General features: G+C 41.8%; 1 protein-coding gene across 2 annotated transcripts in view; it reads left to right on the plus strand.

Moving 5' to 3' along the window:
* Positions 1-2,505: 2,505 nt before the first annotated feature.
* Positions 2,506-20,131, plus strand: part of LOC126382925 (adenylate cyclase type 1-like) — a 60,551-nt gene continuing 42,925 nt past the window's right edge. The window contains exons 1-3 of one of the 2 annotated variants that reach the window (XM_050033207.1): positions 2,506-3,155; positions 8,985-9,134; positions 9,459-9,577. In XM_050033207.1, the coding sequence (XP_049889164.1) occupies positions 2,547-3,155; positions 8,985-9,134; positions 9,459-9,577 (878 nt within the window). In that variant the 5' untranslated portion in view covers positions 2,506-2,546. The remainder of the gene's footprint in view (positions 3,156-8,984; positions 9,135-9,458; positions 9,578-20,131) is intronic. The other variant, XM_050033209.1, reaches the window with a different exon arrangement.

The following is a 20,131-nucleotide window of genomic DNA, read 5'->3' on the forward strand; positions in this document are numbered from 1 at the left end:
AAACACAAACCATTGTTTTCAATCGATGCAGTAAAACTCTCAACTGTACTCCGGGACAACCAGCGCCACTCTGAGCATCCTCTGTTTTCTTCCGGCAACATGCAAAGCACTTTTAATGCGCAAACTTATATGGGACACATTTGCCCCTGTTACCATTTTAGCTCGTTTCGTGGCTGCTGGCTGCATCCGCCTCCCTCAATACTGAACCAATTTTAGCAGAGTTGTACCTATGAATCATACGCACACATACACATGGGGAAATAGGGCCCAGGTTGAAAAATACCAACGTTATCCTTTAATAAGAGTCCAAGCCCAAAGACATATACATGTCTATATTGAGTCATAGTCACAGTGCCCAGTGATTTATATGACATTTACATGGTGTGGTCTACACATGATATACAGCAAAATGACATATAATTAGTGTGTGCTCTCTAGCATCACATAGTGGACACAGGAAGTCATAGGCTATTTAAATTCTTTGTGCAATGTCCAAAATTTGTGAAAATGTATATGCACTTGTGAAAGTACCGACACTCGAGTAAAAGAGATATGATCGGACACCAGCAGCTATACTGGGGTCACCCCAGAAAATTTGGACAGGGATCGGTAAATACAGACTCAACAATGCTTCAGACAGTACGCTAAAGACATCGGTCTTGTCAAACTAGACTACATGTCACGTTCTCAAATAGGTTCAGTGATCTCCCTAAGGTTGGCCAAGATTTGTTTTATTGTCAAGCTAAAAACAAAAAAAATAAATATGCATGTCAAGTGAACTGCAGTAAATGTTTTACTGCATTGATGACTCACTTATGTAGCACCGCCCACTGGCAACAGGAAGTGAAGCGATGAAACAGGTAGAGAAATAGAGAAACAGGTATGAAATGATATCTAACTCGTGTGCATAGTGTACATAGTGTCCAATGGTCATGGAAATGCACAGCTGCATCAACTGGCATCCCCTCTATGTGTGGGAAGGTGTAAGGGCCTGTTCATCACAGCTTGCAGCTTTAATGATAGATTATTTTTGGATTGTTTGGTCTATAAAATGTCTGAAAAACAGTGGTAAATGCTTATTACATTTTCCCAAAGCCAGTGATGGCATCTTAAATGTCCAAAAAACTAAAGGTGTGCAGATTGTAATGATATAAAACAGAGAATGCAGTGTATCGTCTACTTGCCAATTTTGCCTGATAATGCAGATAAGTTTTCTGTCAATCCACTCATCGATTGATCTACTAATTGTTTCAGCTTTAATACAGCATCAGCTCACTTTAAATTGTTGAATTATTTATGTTTATTTTCCTTGTAAAACACTCAGTTTGATGCTTCTCTGTGGCCAGACTGGCCTTTTATAGACCACAGCCTCTTGTTTTTGTGTCTCTGAATTTGGTCGGCTGCCACATACTTTACTTCTCTGTTTTTATTTCCACTATAGTCCATCCACTTCTCTTCCTCGCTCTGTCTGCCTGTCACACTGTATACACTCATTCAGTAGCTGAGTGAGATCAGTGAAAGCTCGGATACTAACAGCTGACAGGGTGCTATGGGAGGGGAACAGAAGGCATGTGAGTGTTCTGGTAGCATGGTAGAGTGCTGGACTTTGGCATGGGCCATCCATCTGTCACTTTCTTACACCCTGCCTGGCACTGACGGGTCATGGCAACGGCAGCCTGTGACGGATGACTAATCTTCCCCTGGTAATGAATGAGACACCACGGCATGAATGCCAAGAGGGTGCTGATGGTGAGGGTGGCTGCTTCACTGGCAACACAGAAATCATATGATGAATGGTATGCAAGCATGTTGTTATGCCGCGTCTGTGCCAAACTAAAAGTAGCTGGCAGCTTGGTGAGAATCTGTGGTGAGAATATCATGAATCACGGTCTGGAAAACAGTTATATACAGTACATGTTTATCTCCTCCTCATGTGTGTCAGACAGGAAGAGGAAGAGCACAAATGAATCAATATATGGTAAAAAAGAAAATAGATTGCGCAGACTGTAATGATGGAAACATGTCATGTGTAGGTGGGAAAGAAGAGGACATTGCCATTATGGATGATGTATGCGCTGTTCTGTCACATTGGTGAGAGGAGCTGTGCAGCCGCACCAGTCAAATCGTCTTGACTGTGTGTTGAGTAGCTGAGACCTGTCTTATCTTCACCTCATAATGCGCAGGCGTGATCCTATCTGAGCCTTGCAAAAAGCTTTTACCATCTGAACTAGACGTCGTGTGCGCTGCTCTTCCTTTGGCGCTCAAACGAATGCTAAAAAAACCCCAATTGATAAATATATATTTTTACAGATCGCGTGCAAATACAGCCAAGACATGAAGGCTTCTCTGGTGGCTGATCTCTCCGAACAACATAATTCAACCTGTGGATAGTGTGGAGCGCGTCTGTGGCCACCGGCCAGTCTCCGGCTATCTGGGACGCTCTGCCTCCAGCCTGCTGTGCGCGTCTTTTTACCGTTGGCTCCGCTCCGTGTCGGCGTGGGATCCGGTGTTCCGTTTGACCTAAGCTGTGAGCAGGTATTCAGTTTATGAATGGCACTGACATGGAGGAAATACCGTTTCAGAAAGTCAAAACCAGGCGGAAGAGAAGTCACTGTCCAACGGGCGTCCCTTTGACCACCATCGCGTGTGAGGACGAGTTCGACTGCAAGGAGCTCGAGTCCCTCTTCCAGAACTACAACCTGAAACTGGAGCAGACGTCCACTCTCAAAGCCCTGGCGGTCCTCATCTTCCTGTCCTCGACACTGGCCGTGGTGGAGTTGCTGTCCGGCCCCAGCCTCACCATCTCCAAGGGGTCCCATCCGGTCCACTGTGTCATCTTCGTCTCCCTCTTCATCGTAACTAATGTCAAGTACCTGCAAGTGACTCAGCTGCAGCAGATTGTCAACCTGACGCTGCTCTTCGGCTTCACTTTCTCTTTCCTCTGCTGTCCCTTCTCGCTGGGCGCGATGGGGATAGAGCCCCCGACGTCCCCGGAGCAAGGCGTGTGGCAGCTCATCCTGGTCACCTTCGTCGCCTATGCGCTCCTACCTGTGCGGACACTGTTGGCGGTTGTGTTTGGAATAATGGTCTCCATCTCGCATTTGATTGTGACTGCCACTTCTGTCACGGTGAAAACACAGAAACTATGGAGGACGGTACGTATGTGCTGCACCTTAATTATGACGAGTTGTTTTTGTATTGTATTCTAACAAGTAATGGGCCCATAATAATCAGCATTGTATCTATATCTATGCACACAAGTATAATGCAGAGCCATGCAGGGAAACACACAATTTAGACTTGATTTCAGCACCAGGGACAGCTCCCTGTGGTTAGACTTGATGGGATTTGCTCAGGCTTTGATCAAATTTGTCAAAAGTGTAATTCTTGGTTAAAAAAAAAATGCCTGTCAACTCAGCCATGTGAGCAAGTAAAATTATGAGCCATCAAGGAGAACTTTAGATGAGAAGTTTGATCTTAGAATCTGTTAAACAAACACAAAGCGAGACTGAATTTCTGCTTGATCACTTTTTCTTGCCCTCCCTAAATACTACAATATTAGCTCCAGTAATAGTGAAGTAGTGTATAGGCCATAGCTGTTGTGATGCATACACAAAGGCGAAGGTTACGTGAGCTGAACCGGTGGTCTGGGGTCCCTGTCCCCCACAAAATTGTAAGCATCAGTCCCTTTTTCTGCACCAATTTGTGGATGAAATATCTTTAATTCTGTCACTGCTTTCATGTTTTTATTTGGGGGTGACAGATGCACATGTTCTGAATATTGAGTGGGATGTGTCCCCTGCATCCCCCATGAAATCTACGCCCATGTGCATACCTGTGGGCCCTTAAAAACAAAACAAACAAAGAGGAGGAAAAAAATGAATGAGCAAAGCAGTCTGCATGCTCACCACTGTTTCCCTGGGGATGTGATTCAGGCCCAGAAGAGCTGGCTGGGAATGAAGAACCAGAGTGACATCCTGCTAGCACTAGAAGTAGGGCAAACAGAGGGGCACACACACTCAGATACACACGCACACACACACTACACTTTCACCACACTATATGCTTCAGTTATGGAAAAGAGGGCAAAGTCATTCATGTCATTTCCAAGCCGAAATAGAAATTGGTACAGCGCTCTCTGCGCATTTATATCTTTGTACCTTTCTCTATCACAATGAAACATACACACTCACATTTCTGACTGTCATCAGGTGTGAGGAAAGAAGATATTTCACATCAGTCAAACCCTCCAGGGGTAGTGGAATATTTCTGCCTCTGCTGTGCAGCATATGACATGAAGATTGTGCATTTCTTGGAGGCGAAATTGAGATTTTGATCAGTTCATCACGCCCTCGGATGATGACAGCGCGTTCGCAGAGGAGATTGTTTTCCTGTATGTAGGCTATGAGATACCTGCATGGCCATGTGAAGGACAGTGTTAGCTGTACTACCAGAGATAGCTAATCCATTAAGCTTAGAGATGAGCTGTGTGGCATGACCCTGCGTGGCCCAGGCTTGCACCAACCACCCACCTGGGTCTCAGGCACTCAGCCCACAGTACTGTCTGCTTTCATGGCTCAGTCTACCTGAAAATATCTTATTACTGAAGCAAGTGTGGAATATAACTTGAAAAATAGGGTATTGCTAGTTCCCTGCTCTTCAGCTCTGAGTCTTGCTGTCCTCGACTGAACATGTTTTAAATTGTGTACGTCAAAAATATAGACTCTATTCTTGTCAGTGCCATATTTTATTGATACACCACAGAGTTTACAGCCTCGCTCTTTTAGTTAAAGCTTGGATTGGACAAACAGATGCCAACAACCCTGAACAACTATTATAATGAATGCCAATCCAAAGTACATCCACAGCTTAATGACTGCTATAAACAACGCAACCAGTCCCAGGGAGTTTGTCTTTTATTTCACTGTCCATTAACGTTAAGCACAACAATGATAACATGCATATTAAAGAAATATTTCACAGCTGGAAAGATGGTCTTTTCATAAAACTGTGCTGTCTGTAAAGCACATTGGTGCGATATGACCAAAGGAAACAGAGGAAAAGAGCTGTGGCATTTGCTTTTGCTCAAGAGGTAGAAAACCTACAACTTCCAGAATGCACTGTGCCACGCCGGACCAATAAACGCTTCCCCTGTAGGAAACAGAAAACAGTATGGTGGCCATCTGGTAACAAAAGGCCCGTTTCCACCGCAGGAACTTCGGGGTCATTTTACGGGGCTGGGGCCGTTGGTGCGTGTCTCCACTGCAGGAACCACCCCCGAAGGACAGAGTTCCGGAACTTTTACAGGGGCTAAACAAGTCCCTGCCTCGGAGTAGGTACTCAGAACGGCCCTGATAAACTCCTGCCTGGGGCTTGGGGATTACTTGGTGCTGATTGGATATAGCCTACTGAAGGCGGGATGTGACGTTTTTAGCTGGGCTAACCGTTAGCTGTTAGCGGTGTCTGTAATAACTCCGGTCACGGTCCGTGAAAAAAATATTTTTTCCAGCGGATATCTTAGTTACAACATGATTGAGCTAGCAAAGCAGTTTTGTGTTGCTATGTGTGGTATTTATTCAGTTTTGGGAAATCACGATGTCTAGAAAGCATCAGTGGCTGCAGCTGACAGGGACAGCTAACAGCAGCAGCAAAGCTAACATCAGGACGTCATCTGTTAAAAGCCTCCCGTTGTCGGATACGACATGAAACTACTCCAGTTAGCTCAGTCATGTTGTGACTAAGACATCCGCTGGAAAAAATATTTTTTTCACGGACCGTGGCCGGAGTTATTACAGACACCGCTAACGGCTAACGGCATCCCTACGCCCCTACGTCGCCCCGATCAAAATGGTCGCGCAACGATTATGTCACATACAGAGCCCGGTAACTTTACAGGAACCTTCCTCCTACTCCGTTCTCTCAGTGGAGACACAGCAGTTGAGAGGGCCGAGCGAGAGGACGTTCCTGTAGTAGTTCCTGCCCCCCAAATAGTACCAGGAACTTCTTCAGTGGAAACGGGCCTAAACAATCTGGAATTACAGCTAAATGATAAGCTAAAATATGTGTCTGAGGCAATATAGAAATAGGCAGCGCAGTAACAGAATCTGGTGTCATATTTGATCAGCCCAGTTTGATCTCAGTATTTTCAGCCTCTGTTTTTACAATACAAGAAACATTTTGTCCACAAATTCTCCTGTTACAGCCAAACAGTGCACTAAAATATATTTCTGAAGCCATTTCAGGTGAGAAATAAGCAATACAGTAAAAGAATCTTGGGTTATATTTGATCAGCACTGCTTAGTTTCACTGTTTGATCTGAGTTTGGTCTGCATTTCAAAGAAAAAGAGGGAGACAGAGGGGTAGCTCTCTCTCTCTCTCTCTCTCTCTCTCTCTCTCTCTAGCTGCTTCTATAACTTTACTCTTGTGTCTGGTGGCGGTGGGCACATGAAAATGCAGAAGTACAATCTGTAGTTTGAGCAGCAGTCCTAGAGCCAGCGAAATCTTAAACTGGGATATGAGCAAGGAGATCTGGGCACTGGTAAGACAGTGGGAAGTTAACCACAGTTCATTAACACATACTACCCACATTGTTATAATACAAAGCTGGTTGAAAATGAGCAAAGTATCCTTTTAAATGAAAGCCCTAGTGTATAAAAGGATCACTCACAAATAATGATGTTCATAATAAAAGCCAGTGTAAAGGTTGTAGTTTCCTCACTGCATGAGCATGTATGGAGCTGTCTTACTGACAGTGATGCAAGATATCTGCACGAGTGAGCGTATTGCAGTAAGGTCAGTTACTGCCACATGAAGGCAAATTGGGGTTATCACCACAGATAAGCAAAGGAATGTTTTACACCACTCACCTCAGATGTCCACGTTTACTTACTCGAGGCTGTAAAGTAACTTGAGCATCATTCGAACATGTTGACGCTTGCCAGCGCTGCTGCCAAGCACAAAGACAGACTGCTGCTGCCAAAAACAGTCTTTTCAAGGCAATCCATTATTCATTGGACTGGGAAACATGCCTGTCTGTGGCAATAGAAGTCTGTTAAATTTGCTGTAGTGTGTGTGTCATATGAAGGTTTAACAGTGTTTTTATGATGTTCGCTGAAACAGAAATCCTCCAGAAAATTACGCTATATTTTTAGTTTAGCCCATAGGTGTTTGTTATAGGTTTTCCTGAGGTCAAATGTGCTCCATCATTGACTCCAGCTGCACAAAACACTTATGATGAATGACCCAAGATATGAGGAGAATAACTTCCTTTATTCTTATGAATACATAATTGCTGCCTAGGGTAACAGCTTGCTTGTGTTCACTCTAGAGGTGGATATGGGACCTTGTTTGGTTTGTGTACAAAGTCATAGCCAGCCGACCTCAGTCAAGTAGAAAGAAAAACTGTTTTCTTTGTGTCCTGCTACAAGGTTGAAGCAGTCATGCTGCTGTGTATCTGCTGTGATGGATGAACCAGAGCACAGATTCTCACACACTTTAATGTCACACACCCCAAAATAGAGAAATATTGGGCCCCACCACCCTGTCATTCATCTCGCATGCAGGAGGACGTTACATACAGTGTATATTCTAAATCTAATAGTTAATAATGGGATAGATTAGAGTGAATTTATTCAATTTAATTCAGTTCAATACAACTTTATTTATCCCTGTCAACAGAAACACACAGTGGGAAAAGAAATAAAAATGCTAAAACACAGTAAATCACAAATCTAAGACCAAATCAAAAATTTTGAAAATGCATTTAAAGATTATATGTGGAGTTGATAATAATGGCATTTAAAATAAATATAAATATCGAGAAATATAAAATAAAACAGCTAAAAATATACACAAGTCAATGAATTGAGAAGACTGATTTAATTCCTCTCAACAGCCCATTTGGGGAACCTTAACCCAGGATTGAGGAAAATTAGGAACACACTTTCACATACTCATAATGCAGGATTTATACTTCTGCGTTGGATCGATGCCGTACCTACAGCATACGCTCTGCCTCAACGAAAGCCTGACGTGCACCTCCCCAGAAATGTAGCAACAAGTCAAGGCAAAGCAGACCTTCTGACTATTTTTGTAAGCTGAAACCATTTCCCTCAGTGGAAATTAAGCTTTTTATTTACTTTAATTTCACAGATAAGACAATAAAGCCTCCACAAAAACAACATTTTAAGTTTTGTGTGTGATTTATCTTGGCTTCATATGAGCAGTGGAAATCGCCACTCATTGCCAGGCTAATTAATACAATGTAAAATGCCATAGGCTTGTGCTAATAATGTTAGCATGTTGTATTTGTTTGGAAAACGTGTTGACGGTTGTTTTGTCAGTGAACCTTGTGAGTTGTAACAGAGCCGAATTTTGTAATGTAACCTTTGTTAAATGTTGCTGTTGTCCTTGGTTTCATATCAGTGGAGGAAAAGTCTGCAAGCTGCTAAGCTAATTCATACAATGTAAAATGCCATAGGCTTGTGCTAAAAACATTAGCATGTTGTATTTGTGTACTTGTGTTGAAGCCATGTTTAAGTGCCTTTTTGGGTGTGATTTAAATTTCACAGCACTTCACAGAAACCCAGCTGCCAGCTAGTGTTTTAGAGGTGTAACTGCAGCAGACACACCACTGCACAAGTATAAACGCTTACAACAGCCTAGGCTACGGCGTAGAGCTGATGCACAAGTATAAATTCTGCTTAAAGAATGCACTGTGCACCAGACATATAGACATAAAATATCAATTAGATTCCATATGTAAACTCTGATTATACATATATGAAAATTCAAATGAACTTTTCAGTCATCATTCTGAAGCACATGTATATAAAAGATGAAACAGATAAAAAAAATACATAAGAATGAATCAAACACATTCACATCACCTACTAAGGATTTCCCAATACTGTATTTGTCTTTAACAACTGTAATAAAGAATTAAAAGAGTGTGTTTCATGCTCATTTTCTTCCTCTGTTTGCAGTTGGTTGCCAACACAGTGCTGTTCACCAGTGTCAACCTGTCAGGGCTGTTTGTGCGCATCCTGACAGAACGAGCCCAGAGGAAGGCCTTCCTCCAGGCTCGCAACTGCATTGAAGAGAGACTCCGCATGGAGGACGAGAACGAGAAACAGGTACAGGCACCTGTACGCTGCTGAAAGTATGGGTAAAATTAGATGTGTGCTTGTTTTTTTGTCCTTATTTTTTCCCCCCTCCCTCCCTCTCTCCTGTGCCGTGAGTCATTTCGACACATTATTCATTTCTGTTAGATTTCATGCCTTTATGTCTCGCACATTTCTTATCGCTACTAACACTTTGTCCTATGATAACTTTGCTGTGTTTGACTCTATAAATTTATATTAAACTTACTTTATCTCTTCTCTCTCTCTGCCTCTTTCTCTTTCATACACACACACACACACACACACACACACACACACACACACACACACACACAGGAGCGCCTGTTAATGAGTCTGTTGCCCAGGAACGTAGCTATGGAGATGAAAGAGGATTTCCTGAAGCCCCCAGAAAGGATCTTTCACAAAATCTACATCCAGCGTCATGACAATGTCAGGTAGGATCTTCACATTAACACAATACAACTGCAGACCATTCCCAGTGGTATTTAAAGCCCTCTTGAATTGACTTAACTAATACCACTTTTAACCGTGACACTTGGAGAGAGAGACAAAGCTCAAATAATAAAATAAACGCTGTCTCAATGCATTATAGGGCATGCTTAAAAGGAACGGAATAACTTGACTAAACATGTCCTTTGGAGAGAACACTGAGGGCTACGCAGTGTAGTGTGATCTGACCCAACAGTGTCCTAAAACATTAACACCGCCCCAGGCTGCAAAAGTGAAATATTTAATTCCTCACATTGAATATCACGGGTTATTCCCTGACTCACTTGTTTATTATCAGTCCTGATAACACTGAAACCCAAAGACATTAGCTTGTGCTTTCCATGTGTTTAATATGGGCGGCACATTTTTTGGAGCAATGATAGAGGAATTATTTCAGATCATCATATGACTAAATGTGGTCATATTCTTGCTGTGCTAAGGCTAATATGCCAGTGGTGCATATGCCAACTTCCTGGCCATCATATCTTGGCCATCATATTTTGGCAGCCCCCAGGAGAAGCAAGGCTTTTGCAGTCAGGGTTCCTACCGGGGGAAAGAGAAAGGCCGATTAAGCAATGCTTAGAGAGGAGGAGATTCCTCTGGCACTTATGCAATGTCCTGCATGGTTGCCAAGCTTCCAACTGTTTGGGAGCGATGCTTTCTGTCTTAAGGTCAATACTTTCCTACAGATTGATGGCTATGGAATCTCAGCAGCTAACTGTGATGTTTGACAAATACGTCTTCGGAAATGTCTTGTAATTATATGTTATTCTTATAGTTTCTTCCTGTAAAGGGTAGTGAATAGATATTTTCTATTTTTCTGCTCCAGCGTCTTTCTTTGAGAAGTTACAGTAGCTCCTTTTTCAGAAGCTTAACAGTAACTAACAAAACAACAATCATCACATCATCTTTCCTCCTCCCTCCCAACCAACAAACCAGCTCTCAATCAGTTTTGTTTGACGTTTTTGAATGCCAAATACTGAATGCCCTTCAGTGTTTGAGCACATTTGATATCTTTGTATTGCTTATTTACTTTGGTTGTTGGTGGGCTGCTATTATACAATCTGCAGTGATGAGAAGGAGTTTTCAGATTGTCTGCATGAGAAAAGTAGCAATACCGCCCTGTAAAAATACACCATTACAATCTCAAGTCCAGGATTTAAAATGATAAAGAACAGTGTCATCAGCAAAATGTATCAAAGCTAAAAGTATTCATGACGCAGCAGAATCTCACCTTTCTGTCTTTTGTTAATATTTATTTTATTATTGTATCATTATTTATACTATAATCACATCTGCCAAGGAGTTGTGTTTTTGGCTCTTTTTTTGTTTGTTTGCCAGCAGGATTACGAAAAAACTGCTGGCCCATCTTTTATTAAACTTGCTGGAAGAACCTACTAAATTTTGGAACAGATGCAAATCACAGGCTGCATACAGGAATTATATTTCACTTTCATTAACATTGCAAGATAGTACATCTGGCCTTGGTGGAGGTCCTTCTGGTTGTGGATGCATTACCATTTTAATTTCATAGCCAGTCGAGAGGGAGCTGATTTTACTACTTCATATACAATTGGGTAGTTTAACCTAAAGCAACAAATCATATCTTTTAAACTGATGTTTGCATGTAGAACCTTCATCTGCAGAGTAACTATATGTGGCAATACCAGTTGAACTGCGAGAGGCAGATCTGGAGAATTAGCACCAACAACGCCACCTTAGGACTTGCACCTAAAGAATCTACTTTTCACTTTCATTTCTCAGAGGGTTTCCCAAAAATCACCCATACACAGGTAAGTTACACAAATGAATACAGGCACGATGTAAGAAGTTTAACAAGTTTTATTACTCACAATAAAATAATTTCTTTATTAAGTTATTTCTCTCTTTTAAAAAAACAAACAAAACAGTTATATAGTTCTTTTTATTTCCAAAGGGTACAATATTAATCTGTACCAATGACTCAAAAGTTAAGTTAGAAAGAGAGAGTCAACAACTTTAGCTGTTTTTGAGGTCAACTGCGCAAATAAACAAAAAGAAAGAAAAGAAACCAAACAAAATATCTATATACAAAACAACTGCAAACTCAAATCAAAACAAAAGAAAAACAAAAATAAACATGCTACATGCATAAATTTAGCAGGTCCTCAACACTGTGTTAACTTCCCACCCCCCACTAAGGAGTCACGGTCTGAGGTCAGTCTTGAACTACAGTACACTACTTTAAAAAAAGGGCGTCTAAACGACGAAGGCAGAGCGGCTGTCTAAGTGAGCCAGGCAAAACAAAAAAAGAACAAACTATGGAGGTAAGAGGCAAGGCAGGGCAAAACAACAGCCTAACGCCAGGCAAACTTTAAAAGAGACACAGAGTTAGTAACCAATACATAAGCTACTTAAGCACTAGCAGACAAAATCATTGGGCTTGTGGCACTGTTTACCTGCATGGTCAGCTGTAGCCTGCACAAATCAAAGCTGTTAGAAGCTAACGGCGGCAGCGGCGGCTAACCGGAAGGGGACACACACACACACCTCGGCTCAACACGCCAACCTACAACAGAGAACTGTCAACATAGCACCTTATAACATCTTCACAGCATCATGAGACTGCGCTACACATACCTGGAGAACGAACACACGGCACATACTACGCCAGGAAACCACGGCTCGGCGGAGCTGCACGCTGGCCAGCACTCGCTTCAGCAGGGGAGAGAGGGCGACTAAACGACAGCGGGGGGTATATGAACAGGTCCGCATTGGCAGCCAATGATGCGGCTGCACTACAGGTGCCGGTAAGGGGCGTGACACACACCTGCCGCAATCGCCATGCCTGCTGCAACATAAACAGACTGAGGGACACAGAAGAGAAATGCAATATATACACTGTAGATAACCACCCGGTTACATATAGCTGTCAGATAAATGTAGCGGGTGGAGTACAAGTACCTCAGAGCTGTACATAAGTACAGCACATGAGTAAATGCACATAGTTACAGTCCACTGGTGTAAATCTGCAGTCTGCAGTTACATCTAGCGCTCTACCTGACTCCTGCAGCTTTAGTTGGCTGTGATTGACCTTTTAACCCTTTGTCGCTAACATGTAAACACAGTGTTTAAAAGCATTACAGTCACTGCTCCATTCTCTGCAATTTATAAGTCAGATTTTTTTTCCAATTCTCCTTTTCATCACCTGCTTTAATCTGCGTTTCTTACTGTATTCTTAAATCTCCTTCTATCATGCTCCAACATTTCCTTTTCTTATCTCCTCTCCTCCTTTCCTCTATGTTATCAGAGCAGCAGGGAGGCTTGAGGAGGAGAGTTTGCTTAGCCCCAGGATTAAGTTGCTACAGGGGATTAAATGCAATGGAGACTAAATTCTTGTTGCATAACGCCGTGTGTGCGCGTGGTGGTTAAATATGGACACATCTCGGCGGAGCTCTGCTGATTGCTTTTGTGCCTTGAACTCCTTCAGATAGCGCCACCCTTTGAGAGTGATCTAGACTGGATGCCGACATGATTTATGTGATTTGGGTGGACTGTAATTAGAAAGTAAACAGTGTGGTGCACAATATACTCTGTGTTTTCTTCATTATGTTCTGAGACTGTGGGCAGTATTTGATCTGATTAAAATCCAGCCACGGGGATATTGTAGTAATCACTCACGAAAAAAAAAAAGAATATGGCTCCAAAATAACAAACCTGAAGTTTATTTAACAAGAAATGTGAGATATTATTGCTCCGTATCGACATAGACTTTCATTGTCTTGAGGGCTGGTAGTACAGTAACTGATGATTAAAATATATTTAAAAATGCTTTTGAGCTGCAAACAACAATGATTGCTTTACAGAAAGGACATTTTCATACCATCAGTAATTAATACTGAATTGTGTTTTCATTTATCAAGTCACGTCTATTAAATTGCTTTTTTATTAATTATATGATAATAATGTGAAAGCAGTGATAAATTAGCCGCATGCTCTGTTAAATATCACATCACTCTATTAATCAAGGACCTTTCAGACTTATCATCACTCAATAATTTAGTACCCGCTTTAATACATCATGTATCTTCACCACTCTTTGTCTTTTAATTCACAAGCATTTCCATCATGTCTGTATAACATTTAATTCCACACCCATACATACAGTAAATATACACAAAATACTAGTTTAAGATAAATTCCCACCAATGACGCCATACTAAGTAAACTACTAACTAAATAGTGGCATTATGTGTATCTGCAAACCCTTGATATGTTACGTTATGTTGCAGACATATTGAGCTCTACGTTTCTTCATGTTTCGTTTGCCCCCTAAATGTGGTTCATTTGGGCAGGTGTGAACACAGCAATCACACTCAGGTGCACACCAAAACAACCGTAACAAGACCTTCTTGAAGAGGTGGTTAATTTGTGGTGAGAACGTTTTCTGACCTCGATCCGAACCAACTGCAGTCACATGACACATTGTTTGGGTTAAACATGAGCATGTTACAGTCCTGGAGGATTATTAATGTGCGCCTCCTCCTGTACTGCCTTAATATGCACATTCAGCACATCCAATGCATCAAAACATTGTTTTCTAGTTGGAGCCGCGCCTCGTTTTCAAACTGTATGGTTTGACTAAAATGAACAATGACAGCAATATAGTCCACGATGAGCAGCGCTAAAATCAACCTGCGTAGCTGTCCCTCCATTGTGACATTAGAAAGTGTCACATTTATCTTGCAAGTGTACTCTTCTTCAACGTTTGGTTTACTTCCTGGATCTTTCCCGCATGGAAATTCTGACCAATCAAGAGCAGCTTTCTCACGCAAGGCATTTTATGTAGTTTGCTTGTAAATGCTGCCGTGAGAACACGAACCAACTCTAGGCAATTATACAACTTTGGAACAAAATGAGTTCCTGATTCGGACCAAAGGAGACCACTCTAGGTCTGAAAGCACCCTAAAACCATTTGGTTATGTTAGGCCCAAGGGCTCAGGGGCCTCCTAGCCCAGCGCCTCTTCCTAAAGTCACTGTTATTAAGGGCTTAGTCACTCATGTCAATAACAGCCCCCAAAGTCCTTTAATTGTACCCCTTATGTAATTCTCTCTACTTGGATCATTGTCACAGAGTTTTGTAAAGTTTGCAGATGCTCACACTCTCACAAAGAAGTTCCAGTCCATTCTTCTAAAATCTGCTGTAAGCATCTTGCATACTCGTCTGTGCGAGCGCCTTTATTGGCCCAGCGTCAGCACATACGCTGCCCACATACTGTAGCTCCATAGGGGCCCATTCGGAGTTAACCCTTGAGCTGTCTTGTGTCTTCCGCTACGTGATTAAATTGAAATCACATCTGCCAAAATAGCTACAGTAATGCCTCCCACAGAGGGAATGAGGAGATAATTAAGGGAATAACTTCCCGCCAATATGTGCCATTGGAGAGGAAATAATGGATGAGGGTGTGAGGGAGGTCGAATTAGACAATATTATTAGAGAAGTTGCAGTTACCACAGGAAAAATCATGTTTGTATTACATCTCTTAATCATTTTATGTGTTGTGCTTCGCCTGCCGTGGAGTTTTCTGAGCTAAAAACATGAGTTGGGGATGACTTTGGGTAGTGAATATGGTACGTTTGGTGTAGGCTCTGGCTGGGGTTAGACTAACTGATAGCTGTTGCCAAGTGTGCTGCAGTGTTTGTTCTGAAAGTTTTGCTGGAGGACATTCAAAATCAGATACAGTTGCTCCCAGGCTGTGATCCCTGTGCTTCTCACTGATCCAACTCATGAAAGAGTTGTGGGATTACTCAGTGAAAATGCTTCGTAACTCACCTGCAATTTCTATGTCAAAAAAAGCCTTGTGGTATTAATGCAGGCTCAGCACACACCCCAAACCCATATTTGTCATTATGATTTAGCTCGCCTGTCTTGGCACACGTGGACACGGTTACTAATTACCAAGTATTTGTTCTTTTATTTAAAGTATGAACCTTTAAGATGTGCTGAGCGGGACAAGTTGCTCATATCGGAAAGGTACTTAATCATAAACATGTTTATGAGTTTTGAATATGCAGTTACTAACATTTGTGGCTTATTATTAATTCACCTGCACCTTTTGACCCATATTACATGAGGATCATAAAACTTTACACTCATGCTGCACTTTGCAATTTACAGACAGATTTCTATATCTCTGTAAACCAGGGACAGAAATCTGACCTGAACTTTAAGCGGAACAGCAGCCCTGTGAGCCATGCGTGCTTCACATTAAAGTGGAGACAGTGGTGTGCATGTGGTTTAAATGAGGTAAACACAGCCAAAAATAACCGAGTGCAGTGAAGTTCACACGGGGTCACGAGACATCGGGGCCATGCACTCAATGGGATGCTCTCTGCAGCAGGTCACGGCTGGTCTATGCTTCATGCACAGCCACACGTAGCCTCAGTTCAACTTTGCTCAGGTTGCTTTCCAGTATAATCCAAAACTTTGCTTGCCTGTATGAAAATTTCTGCCTCTGACATATATATGTAACCAAAGTACTCACTGGTAGGTAGTTAATTGTTAGTTTAATTCAAAGAAATTGAACATAAGAGAAAAATGATCCAAAATGCACTTCACCTTAGGGTGTTCTGCAGTGAGTGATGATCCCACCAGTTTGAACATGCTGGAGAAATGATAGGTATGGTAGAATGTCTTTGTGGTGAGCATCACACTAAGAGAAAATAAAAGGTAAAATTCATCCAGGGTGATGTATTATTTTATTTTATTTTGTTTTGTTTTGTTTTGTTTTATTTTTAATTTTATTTCATTTTACTTTATTTTATTTCAATTCATTTTATTTTATTTTATTTTATTTTATTTTATTTTATTTTATTTCATAGGGACAATACAGTTTAACATAGTTCCAATACAGAGTATGAGACTGACGTGTTACACAGAGCGTTTATAGCTATTGCTAATTTTCAGCTCTTCTCCCCAGTTGGGCTTTTACATGTAGACCTAAAATGTTATAAATATATACAGTTTAAAATACTTAAATTTAGATTTACGATATGGTATTTTACAGTTGCCATCCACGCTGCTCCTTGTTACTCTACTAGTGTCTTGTCTTTGAATAAATGTGGAAAGAGGCTCTGGGGAAACAAAAGTTACAAGTGCAAAAAAAAAAAAGGCAGAAAGAAGGGACAATTTGTAAATTTGCACATACTGTACTCTTTTATTGTTTATTTATTATTATCATTTGTTAGCTAAATTGTTCATGTGTGTTCTTGTTTGTAATAAATACAAAAAAATATTGAATTATTTTTTCGGGGGCTGGCACCAGGAGAAGCTTGCCTAGGGTGCTTATTGAGGGCAAAATGAGGGCCATGATTCCAGTGTGTGTTTTCTCTTTTTAAGGGATGTGTGCATTAAAGCATTAAACGATGTGGAGAGACAATTTATACAATACTGTCCGACAAAACAGCGCTTGAATTTGAGGCAGGCAGTCATCATGAGAATTGCAGAAATGCCTCTACGTGTCAAGTAGCTATACAGATATCGTGAACTGAGACATGTGTCGCTTCAAAGGAGTCTGTCAGCCAGCGCGCTAGGGATCATCCTAAAATATGTGTGTGTGGAGGGCGACGATCTCGCCTGTGTAATATCAGAGAAAGATGCACTATAAGCTTCTCCGGGCAGACGCTGTAGTGCTACTGTGCTATTTTTAAAAACAGAGCTCTGAAAATAATTAGCATTGTTCCTCGCAAGCAAAATTAGTCCTCCACCCTGTGCTCTTATAATAGCCAGCAGTCTATGTAAAGATACAGAGAAGATGAATGAGTGATGATCGACTCCAAATATAACAACATGATTTCATAGTGTAGTTTGCAGGCTTCCTCTCTTCACACAGCTGCCACAGAAAATAGTTTTCCTGTGAAAAGATGGTTGGATTTCCAGCTGGCTTTGGGATGATTACCACAGGTGGGGCTGTGAAATGATGATTAATTTTACAATCAGCTTGTCTGAGTCTACATTTGGGTTACTTGAGGAGAATGACAGAAGGCTATGAGGCATATGGGTGAAATTTATAATCACAGATTAACTTTTAAGATGGCTTTTTCAAGACCAGAAATTGTTTTGGCCCGAAATCCAGAGCAGACATGAAACAGAATTTGTTGTGATAGTTTGAGGAATTAAATAACTGGGCATCAAAATCAATTTGGCGTTCATCCAGCTTTTTGCTCTGTTGTTGGGTAATTTCACCGCACACATTAAAGCAGCTTCGACTGCATCTGCACACTGCTTTGTTCGCTGATGTGAAACGCATCGTAGCATCACTTCAAGTTCTTTTCAGAGTTTCACTGAATTTAAGTGTTTGCACTCGCACAGTACTTAACGTTTCAAATATTTGTCAGCCACAGATGGTTGCCAATTAAAACATTCACACAAATTGAATCTATTTCCCCTCGTTACGGTGACATCTGTGAGACAACAAAATGACATTTAGCAGCTCCCAGTTAGAGATCCAGCACTCTGACACACTGTGAACACACCAGCCCACATGCAGGCAACAGTCTGCTGTCACTTCGAGAGTCGCAGACAGGACGGGACAGTCAGAGTTTGATGACTAAGTCCCTTCACACTCTCCGTTGCCAACCAGCACTCAGGGCGAATCCTTCACAGGAAAAGTTTCCGCTCCGCTCTGATGCAGATTGATAATGAGTCGTTTCTCAGGGGCAGGTGGACCCTATTAATATGCAGAAGTTTTCAACACAAGTAACCTTTCCTCCAGGGCCCATCGTCAAGTTATAATGAAACATGATGAAGAAGGTAATCAGCAGCAATCACAGAAAAAAGGTTAGGGTATATAAACATGTAAAATAACCTCTACCAACTTTATGCTGTTAGATCTACCAGCAAAACAGCAACAGGGTACAAGTCATTTTCAGTGGAGGCAGGTGACATGAAGCTACAAACTGATGCCTAACCCTTGCCGCTGCTGACAGGTGCTACAAATCAAGAGCTCAGCTGGCTTCACCTTTTTTCAGCGCTGCAGTGACGAGGTGAAACATCAACAAATCTATGTTGTTTCTAGCTGTGGTGCTCCTTATTTAGCATTGTTAGCGGACACAATGCTAGCTTGGGGAGGTGAAATTCAGCAGTGATCAAAAGCATGGATATTTTTTTGACCACATACAAACTTTAGATGATGCTCAGTCGAGGTGTTTTGTCGCAAGTTGCAGACACACAAGCCCAGGGTGATAGATTGCAAAGCACGGTGTTAATGTATCTGGTCACACCGTTGCAGTGTTGCCCATAGTGTGAACACAGCTTTGGAAAGCAACGTTTAAAGGTGACACTTAAATTCCTCACACTTTTTATGTAATCGAAAATGTTACTGTTGCTACTGTGTACACTTTTGCATTTCAGAAGAGGATAAAACCATTTTGGACACATTTTCAGAAACGGTGTCCAAGCTTCAGGCCTCTAGCGACATTTTTGTGGCTGTTTCAACGTACCAAAGTTCATTGACTCGTGTTTCCTTTTCTTAAGATCCACAGTGCTCACATGAGGCCGGGAAAAAGGTTAACGAAGTTTATCGAGAATCCAAAAAAGAAACAAAACAACAGGCCAAGTCCTTCCAAAATTATATCACGTTCAATCCGCTACCGACTATACATCCTGTTTCTATATATTCTCATCATATTACCCGTTATTATACTTCAACCCACTCCCCTACAGATTTGAGGTTGCTGGACAGCGGCACACTGGAGACTGATTTGTTTGCCCACGGGCAGCTGCCGCGGCAGGGCTGCATCGCCGCGTCCTTGATCTTCGGTTTTCCAGCGGACCATTCGAGCAAGTCCGGCTTCTCTGCTGCTAACGCTGCTGCCGGGATACAGCTGAGGAGGAGCCGGCTGCTAATGCTATGTACCGGGACACTGCTAATGCTGCTTGCCGTGCTGCTAACGTTTGTTTCTCAAAAAAAACAGTCGGGTCGATGACCCACCTGCACATGGGCTACAATGTATGATCGAAAATGAATAACAGTTGAAAGTATTCAAAATGTCCATCCCCGTCTAGCTATGATGCTAGTTAGCCAACTTTGGCTAAAGCTTACCTGTCGAGGAGAAGAGTAGCCACTTCGACTTCCGATTTCACATTCTTCTCCGCTTTCAACCGTCTCCACCGTTCAAAAGCATCTCCTATATAGACCCTCGCTTTGCCTCGAGTTTTGTCTTGCTGTTTTTGGGAATCAGAACGAGGTCGTTTGGGTTTAGTCGCACTGTCAGCCATTGTAGCTCAGTCGTAACTGTAACTGATGCTGAGACTCTACTGACTGCGTGACTGGTAGACGGCGGTGGGTGGCGCAACAGGCCAAAACACAAATTCAAAACATGAACATGATTTGCGGGCCGTAAAAAATTTTTTTAAATGCGAATATTCTGGCTGTACTATTGTTGTCGGTGAGATCAGTATGTTATATGAACATTATTCCTTAGTCTCTGTGACATATTAGGATGCCTTGTAGTCTGAT

Source organism: Epinephelus moara, chromosome 21, assembly GCF_006386435.1.
Source record: "Epinephelus moara isolate mb chromosome 21, YSFRI_EMoa_1.0, whole genome shotgun sequence".
Taxonomy (NCBI): Eukaryota; Metazoa; Chordata; class Actinopteri; order Perciformes; family Serranidae; genus Epinephelus; species Epinephelus moara.